Source organism: Condylura cristata, unplaced genomic scaffold (assembly GCF_000260355.1).
Source record: "Condylura cristata isolate star-nosed mole 26May11 unplaced genomic scaffold, ConCri1.0 scaffold00001, whole genome shotgun sequence".
In the NCBI taxonomy this organism is placed as follows: Eukaryota; Metazoa; Chordata; class Mammalia; order Eulipotyphla; family Talpidae; genus Condylura; species Condylura cristata.
In genome coordinates this window covers 12,766,493-12,775,749 of record NW_004567102.1, presented here as the reverse complement: position 1 = coordinate 12,775,749, position 9,257 = coordinate 12,766,493, and the positions used below count along the sequence as shown (strand labels likewise).

General features: G+C 40.0%; 1 protein-coding gene across 1 annotated transcript in view; it reads right to left on the bottom strand.

Annotated features, from left to right (window-relative positions):
• MEP1A (meprin A, alpha (PABA peptide hydrolase)) overlaps positions 1-9,049 on the bottom strand; it is a 24,124-nt gene extending 15,075 nt beyond the window's left edge. Inside the window, 6 exon segments of the mRNA XM_004674025.2 lie at positions 212-329; positions 2,888-2,963; positions 3,449-3,489; positions 8,534-8,584; positions 8,676-8,772; positions 8,774-9,049. Of these exon segments, the coding sequence (XP_004674082.1) occupies positions 212-329; positions 2,888-2,963; positions 3,449-3,489; positions 8,534-8,584; positions 8,676-8,772; positions 8,774-8,860 (470 nt within the window). The 5' untranslated portion in view covers positions 8,861-9,049.
• Positions 9,050-9,257: the final 208 nt, after the last annotated feature.

The following is a 9,257-nucleotide window of genomic DNA, read 5'->3' as shown; positions in this document are numbered from 1 at the left end:
CACCCTCCACATCTCCGGCTTGTACCCCAGTTCTGTATGAATAAATAAATAAAACTTTAAAAAAAATAAATAAAAGTGTTGTGTAACTTAAAAATTCACAGTGTAAGATTTGCTATTTCCTTTGTGTTCCAGTTTCTTCTTTCTTCTAGATGCTACATTTTATAAACCAAAGGATGCATGATTTTCACACTCTGAAAGAGTTCATACTAACCCATCAAACTGCTGAAAGATGATATATGTGCTCTCTCCTTCATAGGGCTTGAAATCCACACAAGACTTAAGGCGGAACATTTCAAAGGCATAGAGAATGGCTCCTTTAGCATTCAGTTCTGCAGAAACCAGTAAAAATATCAATGAGCATTACTTGGATCTTGTATACAATACATGACTAATGGATTAAAGAAAGGCATGCTACCAGATGAAATCCTTAGGGGTCCATTATAGATTTTTGTGGTAGTTAGTAGATTCCTTTAAAACTACAAGTTAAAAAAAAAAAGGCATGGATATAAATACTAAGTGTATACTTTAAATACATCATGTAAATATAACAAAATAATGATAATATATCTATGTGGCTTGACAAAATCATAGCTCCCTCACTTTCTGACTTTCCCTTTCTTCCATTCAGTGACCTTAATACATTGTCTCAGGAAAGTCACACTGTAGAGCAAGACAGAAGTGACAGCAAGTCATGGTTGTATTCTGAGAATGAGATAACTATAAATAAAGCAACTTGGAGAGAAGTAGGGAGAATGACCCCAGCTAAAGTAGGTGATCCTGACCCCAATTAAACAGACATCCCCACTCATTAGAGAAAGATAACAGAGCTTACAGAGCCTTGTTGGTTCTGAAAACATAAAAAGTATGTGTGACATTTTAGTCTCTTCCCTGCAAGACCATTGGGTAAATGGCAAGTTAGACGGCTAGCACTGCAGAGAGCTTTAGAATAGTTTTCTGTAACTCAACCCAACTGTAATCCAAAGCAGCAGAAGCCTAATGAATTTGAAGGAGCAAGAAAAACATATGCCTACTAGTGGTAGACAGGGACCAAAGATTAAATGTCTTTCCTTTCATCTAAAATGAACACACCGTGGCTTTCCCTGGTGGTGCAGCAGGATAAAGCACAGCACTAAGAAGCTAAAACCACTTCAGCATGAGTTCGATCCCTGCCAGCCCCAGAGGTGATCCACACGGCAGCGTGGCAGACCTCTCCTGACCTGTCTGCTACTCCCCTCAGCAGTGTACTTCATAGATCTGCCTGTCTGCTCCCTGCTCTGTCTCTGGTGAATCCTCTCACTGCCCCTGCACCTCTGGCCTGTACCCCAGTTCTGTCTGAATAAATAAATAAATCTTTTTTTTTTAAATAAACACTCCTTGACAGGGAGGAAAGATACAAAGAAGAATGAAGATTATGTTTTACTGTCGGTGGGTGTGCACATGTATGTTTGTGGGTGTGGGTGCTCATGGACACGTGTAGAGCTTTAAGTTAAAAATTAAGCTGTTATAAAAAGTTCAATTATTTATAGCCTATTTGTTTGTGTGCATTCTCTCAAAGAGTTTATAATTCTTGACAGTTTGCCAAGTATTTATCTCATGTTTTTATGACCCTTGTTTTTATTTAATAAAACTACCAAGTTGGAGATTCCACAGTTCAAATGTCATAAGATCAGCAAATTCACTATAGGAATAACACAAATGACAACAGCATAAGTATACATTAAGCTGACTAGAGGATTTTCATGGACTTTTACCTAATCTTACTGAGTGACATCTCCAGCACAAAGACCTGATCTCAACCCAGCTCGGTTGTCACCGAAGTGTCAGGAAACTGTCTATCAGGTTATGTCACTTTGGGTCTCCTCAAGCCAATAGTAGGAATTTTAAGAGTGGATAATTTTAAAATGTCATCTCTGCTGCTTCTCTCACCCCTGAACAATTTGTAGGAAGGGAGCTAACCAACTCTAATAATTTTAAGACTGTATCAAGTTCATTTAAATGGAAATGAAGTATTTTTTTTGAGTCTATTAAAGGAACAGGGGAAATTCTTGAATATTCCATTGAAATTCCAAAGACAATGGTTTGAAAATAAAGACATGTTGCAGCTTTAAAGGGTTTGTTTTGAACTAAAACAAAACCTAAGCAAAAGCTCTACAAGTTCAAGAAAACCAGTCAGTAATCCGACTACTCTAACAAAGATGGTATTATTCAGACAGGATAAACAGTCTCTACAAGGTAATGTCTACAATTTCTAATATAAAATCAAAATTGACTGGACCTATGAAAATACAGGAAAATGTGATCCACGGACAATAATGAAAGCAGTGCTCATATGATGTTACCACTCACTAATAAGCATGAACTAAGTTGACATACATAGCATCCCTGATGAAGATCAAAATCTTTTACCAAGTACTGAAAAGTGAATCAAATAAGCATAATGTATGATTCCATTTAAATGGAATTTTGGAATTGGTGAAATTCATTTATGATGAAAACAACAGCAGTAACAACAATATATTACACTAAGAGTTATTGGAATGATGGGAATAATTATGATGAAAAAGACAGATTCGCCAAAACAAACTATAATTTAATGTACAAATTTTTCATTATTATGATGCCAAATTATATTTTAACTCTATTTTTGTCCTTTATGGAGCTTCTGATTTTATCAACATGTATTCTCTGCTTTTTGGATGATTTTTTGGTACTCTGTGAGCTCAGACTGGCTAAGCAGCACTGGTCTCCCTGTGAAGTTATGCCTTTCAGTCCCTGTGAGTGAGAGTTCATCTACCTTAGTGGTTCCTCCCACTCTGAAGCTGATGAACAGGAGGAGGAAGGGAGCAGGGTTAAACCCAAGCCTCTAATTAAGAATAATTAAGATTACCCAGATTGTCAGCCAGAATGTAAGGAATGGGGAACTTCCATCTGGTGCTGGGGTCCCGCAGGCCATTTCTGGAGTTCTGTGAAAAGAGAGGCCAAAGTGACTGGGAAAGCTGATCCTGAAGCCTCTTGGCCCTCCTCCTTCACTAACCTCTCACATCACAATCTGTCAGGAAATGAAAAACAATTTAACTACGATTATCTTCTAATTATACAAGCCATAGAAATTCATTATAAACAACTTGGAAAAGTCAGAGAAAATAAAGAGACTGCAGCTGCCCAAAACTGAGAGAGCTACTACTGATTCATTTCTTTCTTGCTCATTCACTCTTCATTTACTAGGAAAACTGGGTGGGCAAGCCACAGCATCATTGCAGACTTTGTACTGTTAGTTAATTTGATTCATTTGTTTTTTGTCATCACCCACCACAGTGGATTGCTTGTGGGTTATGAATTAGATTCATCTCTTCCATGGTACACACCCCAGGGCTGGACACTGAGCAAAAACCTACAATGCCAGGACACAGCAGTCGTGAGGAAGTGTCCCATTGCTGCAGGTACTCACCTTCAACAGGATGTCCCCCTGAAAGAGGTCCAAACCCGCAGCTAGAAGTGGAGTTAAGAAAAAGAAACATGGTGATGGTGCATTGGTGAATGGCTGGGGGGGATTTTATGGGGACTACACCTGAGAGGAGAAAGCAAACATTGTACAAGAATGAGCAATGATGTAAACTATATATTAATTAATTAATTTAAAAAATTCAACTTGCAAAAAAGAGAAATACCTGAAAGTCCACTACAAAAGGCATTTCTCATCATGAAATTAACATTTTCTATTGTAAGACTTTAACTGTTCATCTTTATGCAGTGAAACTTTTGAATCAATGAAAAAATCCCCTATACGTGAGCAAATGTAGACAGTCGATAAGTTTCATATTTTGTCGTATCATTTGTTTTCACTTTTGGAACAAGAAGCTTTGTTCAAGGATTTTAGGATAAGGATAAGTTAGAAGGGAGCTCATTGATAAGAGTACCAAACCTCTCATACTTCCAGGGAGGAAATGGAGTCCTGAGACAGGAAGTGATGCATTAGTAAGTGACTGAGTATTACTCACTCGACTGAGTGATTTCCCACCCAGGATCCTTTTTGCTGTTGTAATATCCTCCCTCCTGACCTTGGGTAGATGGATGGATTTTGCTCTTTCCTACATAAATCAATGGTAGTCTGCTAAGTTAAGTTCAGGTCGGTGCCTTTCTAATTCAAATCAGACAAGTATAAATAGATGCATTCAAATTTCTATCTCCAAATATCTGTTGTCAGGATCATAGCAGAATAAACTTTCTCCCCTCTGGTATTCCATAATTCTGGCCTCATACTCTTTCTGAAAATAAGACCTGTTTTAAAAAGTTCTCGTAGCGGCCCTCCCTGGTGGCGCAGCGGGTTAAAGCACTGCATTGAGAAGCTAAAGCAACTTTCGCATGAGTTCGATCCCCGCCTGCCTTGGAGGAAACCACATGGCTCCTGCCTTGGAGGAGACCACATGGCGTGGCAGACCTCTCCTGACCCGCCCGCTGCTCCCCTCAGCAGTGTACTTCATCGATCTGCCTACTCTGCGCCCAGCTCTGTCTCTGGTGACGCCTCTCACCGCCCCTGAGCCTCTGGCCTGTACCCCAGTTCTGAATGTACAAATAAATAAATCTTTAAAAAAAAAAAAGTTCTCGTAGGAATGCCCTTACAAACATGTAAAAGAATGTCCTTTCTTATCATGACCCTCATGTGATAAGAAACCTCCTTCATAAAACAAATTGTTTCAGATAGGCTCATTGGATTGTACTTTATTCTGAAGATAGCCTCTGACTTTTAAGTGGGAAATCAAGCTACTGAAAAATTACCACAACCAGATACAACAGCCAAGGTCCCATTTGACCAAACCTACGCTCATTCTAGAACTGGATTTGGCCTGAAAACAATGTTAGGTATTAAGATTTATGGTTTTAATTGCTAATGATAAACCAAAGCTGCCTCTATATCATTCCTTTCTGAATGCACAAATTCCCCAATTTGTTAGCTTCATAACCCTAAACTTGTCATATGGTAAGGGCACAATTAAACAAGCAGCAGGAAGACCACTGCCCCACTATTAACAGAACCCAGGTTTTAAATTGTCTTTTAATAGGGCTTCAATAGACAGTCCATTCACAATTTTGCCAAGGCTTAACCTGAGCACATGTGCTCATTTCCTGACACCTGGGCAGGAGTCGTGATGGTGATGGGAGAAGGGTTGGAAACAAGCTCACTTGGACATTGACCTCAATGTCAGGTCAGCATGAATGGAATCACAAGAGGTTAAGAGCTTGCCCTAAGAAAAATGCTTCCAAAGAAATATCCATGTAAAGCAAGTCCTGATCTGCAGGACTGCCCAGATATTATAACTGCCCAGTTATTTTCCTAGCATATACTTAGTACCTAATATGTCCAAAGCACTGTTCTGAAGATGTAGCAGAGACTAAAACAATGCATTCAAATGCACCCATCCGTTGCTCCCTTCAGCAGTGTACTTTGTCGATCTGCCTGTTTTGCTCCCCACTCTGTCTCTGGTGAATCCTCTCACCCACTACACCTCTGGTCTGTACCCCAGTTCGGTAAGCATAAATAAATAAATATTAAAAAATATTAGCATGGGAGAAAATAATGCTGAGGTGGGGGTGTTGCTGTTTTAACCTCAGGGAAGGTTTCCTTGAGGAGGTGTCATTTAAGCAGACATAGGATGAAGTGAGTACATGAGGGAAGAGTACAGAAGACAGAGATGTCAGCAAATAGAAAGGCTCTGAGCAGGAAAGCACTGCTGACTCAGAACAGTGCTTCCCAAATATGAGTATCAGAATCTCTGGAAGGGATTGTTAAACAGATTGCTGAGCCCTATCCCCAGGGTTTCTGATTCAGTAAGTCTGGGGTGGGGTCTGAGGATTTTCTCCTCACAACCTCCCCGGTGATGCTGATGCTGCTAGGTTGGGCGAGGGCACACATGAAGACTCACTTTTGTAGAGGAATAGCTATGAGGCCAGGGTGCCTGAAGAGCTCAAGTAAGGGGGAAAGCATTGAAAAACAGGGCAGAGGAATATGAACAAGAATCACCTGGGGTGTCAAAGTAGAGATGAGATTCTATAGATGTGATTTGGGGGCCAACAAGCTGCCTTTCTGTCATAGATGTTAGGGTACAAGTAATATTATTAGCCCGTGGACCATACTTTGAGAATCAAGGCCCTTTATTATCTGTTGGATGAGATTTTAAAATGTAGGATCAGAGAAGGGGCTTCATGGCATTGGAAAGAGGGTAGAAGGGGAAGAGCAGTTTCAAGCATCTACAAGGGTCAGGCCAGGGACAAGGGAATAACAACAGGTTAGAAGGGAAAGCTCTGAAAGGTTGTAGGTTGTGATATAAGATGATTGGCAGCATTGATAGCATTTGCTGACAGGTTTTGCATGAAGTGTGAGAAAGGTCAGCGTTCAGGGCCACTTTGAAGTTCTTGAACCTAACCACCTAGAAAGATGAACTTCATTTGCTGAAATGATAAGGATTAAACGCAGCAGGTCTTCAGGTAGAAAATAAAGATTAAATAAGCATTGTGAAGCCTGTCAGAGGATAGGGAAAAAATGACCACTTTATAAAGTTTTTCCAACCCCTTTGTGATTAAACTCTGATGAGGTGGGGCCCTCCCTGATAGCGCAGTCGGTGAAAGCACAGAACTAAGAAGCTAAAGCCACTTCTGCATGAGTTCACCCTGCCTGCCCCAGGGTAATGAACATGGCACAGCAGACGTCTCCTGACCTGCCCGCTGCTCCCCTCAGCAGTGTATTTCAGTTGATCTGCCTGTTCTGCTCCTCACTCTATCTCTGGTGAATCCTCTCATTCACCACACCTCTGGCCTGTACCCCAGTTCTGTATGCATAAATAAATAAATCTAAAAAAAAAATATCTGATGAGGTGGCAAACCTATCCAGTTCTGCTAGTTGGTTGGAATGAGCCCAAAAGAGATAAGACCCACATGATATAAAGTTTTCATTGGGGTCACAAGTCAGAGGTGGTAGTGGAATCAAAGAGTAAGAAACAGCTCTATGATAAAAGAATTATCTTTATTAGGTAAATAAATATGAGATTAGGAAAAAGAATTCTAACCACAACCCAGTCTTAAAATACTCGGAATTGGGGCTCTCCTTCATGAACATCAGGTTAAAGCATTGCATTATAAAGCTCTCCAAAGCCACTGCAGCACGAGTCCTATCCCCCACTAGGGAACTGACCCACATGGCATGACAGACCTCTCCTGACATGCCCGCTGCTCCCCTCAGCAGTGTATTTCAGTTGATCTGCCTGTTTTTCTCCCCACTCTTAACTCTGTTGAATCCTCTCACCCACCACACCTCTGGCCTGTATCCCAGTTCTGTAAGCATAAATAAATAAATCTTTAAAAAAATACTCAGAATCATATGCACCTTGGTTGCTTCACTCTAAAAGAAAGAGTACGATGCCTTGGGTGGGAATCTGAGGGCTTGGTACCCATTTACTCGCTTGCTTTCCTACAATATCTCTACTTTGCCAAGCAGTGATTTGCAAGATTTTCCAATTAAATATCAATTTGTCTACCTTCCCTGTAAATGGAACAAAGTCAGAGAAATTTAACCTTTTGCTATGGGTTTGTTAAATGTGGTAGTCTCCAGGCAAGAAAATAATAATAATAATAATGAACAGCTATATACCAGAGATATTTTGGTGGAGTGGGGAATGGGATCAAAAACAGTGGGGGGAGGGAAATGCACTGGACTATGGTGATGGCACATGGGTGATCTGGTGATGGGAAGCCCAAGGAGATTGCAATTGAGATGGAAAAATGCACAAAAGGATGTAAAAATAAACTATTATATTATTTTTTTTAATGTGGTGGTCTCTAGATGGCACTGAGCTTTTACATCATCCTCCAGGACACCTGGAGGTGAACCCCACCACAGGGAGCTGCAGAAGCCCCCTCCCCACAAGGAATCTACTGCCCTTCCTGCAAAATGAAAACTGCACTTACCACAAACAGGACTTGACAGATAAAAAAAAAAATTGGACATGAAAGCTTTTTAAAACTAGGTATTTATGATCTTGAAACAAAATTCTAACCAAAAATACTCAGAATGTACAGGCTTCTCCCTTGTTTCAAAAGCAGGATAAGTGAGAGAGATGATCATTCAGCTTGCTTCTCCTTTTAATACATAAGGCTGATGGATTTCTTCAAGCAATGCATACAGACAAGATGTCAAAATGAAAATCTCTTTACCTCTAAGTCCTGAGCAAACAATTTATACTGAACACACAGGCCGGTGGAAGGACTGGCTCTTTTTCCCATACTAAATATAGCCATGTTATTCTTCAGCAAGCAGACTAATCATCTTTTCCAATTTTTCAAAATGGAAACTAGAAAGATGAAAATTTTCTATTTTTGATATTTGCATTTTTTTGTAAACTGCAAAGTCTATTGGATCATCAATAAGTATTTCCCCTCAAAACTATCCAATACGATACTATGAAGGTAAGAACTTTTCAGAGATTATATCACTGGGTTTTTAATTATTTCAAGGCATTAATAAAGCAGAAGTTGAACTCACCTAAATTGATTTCTGAAATATCCTTCTGTTCATAGAAGTAGGCATCTTTCACTGTTAAAAGTGGGAGGGAAATATTAGTTTTACTGAATAAAAGAGAAAGTTCAGAAAAACCCTCTATGCAATCCCACTGATTCTTACTTACATTTTTCTTCAGAAAAGTGCTTAATCTGAAAGGAAATAAATAAACAGAAAAATGAATAAATTATACTATGTAGAATTATTTTTTCTTAAAACCCAGTCGGACAGAACGCTACTTACCGACACGGCTGCAATATGGGCAAAAAATAAGATGAAAGAGAGAAAGCAAGTGGATCTGGTCGAAACCATTGTTGCGAATGAGGAGATGTTAGCAGACACCTGGTAGACACCTTGTGATCAATACTTTTGGACTTTGCCCTGCTGTCATATTAGAAACTTTAACCCTGGCGTAGATAGTGCTGTGCATATTTGCACATCCTCTCCTTGCACACACAAGACATGCAAATTTGAGAATTTAGAGCAACCCTCAAGGATCGGGGCTTGCATGTCTACACTGAAAATGAGCTAAGCAGGTAGAACAGACCTGGAGGCTGACAGCAGAGCTCCCTGCGCTATAAAAAAGGAGTCATAAAAGTGGAGGCAGTTCCTAATGGGTCAGGAGGTCTGTGGGTTTGTGACTGCTGTTTACAGGCAGCCACTGATGGTGAGGTTGTTAAATAGGAAGCACAGAGGCTTACTTCCCACC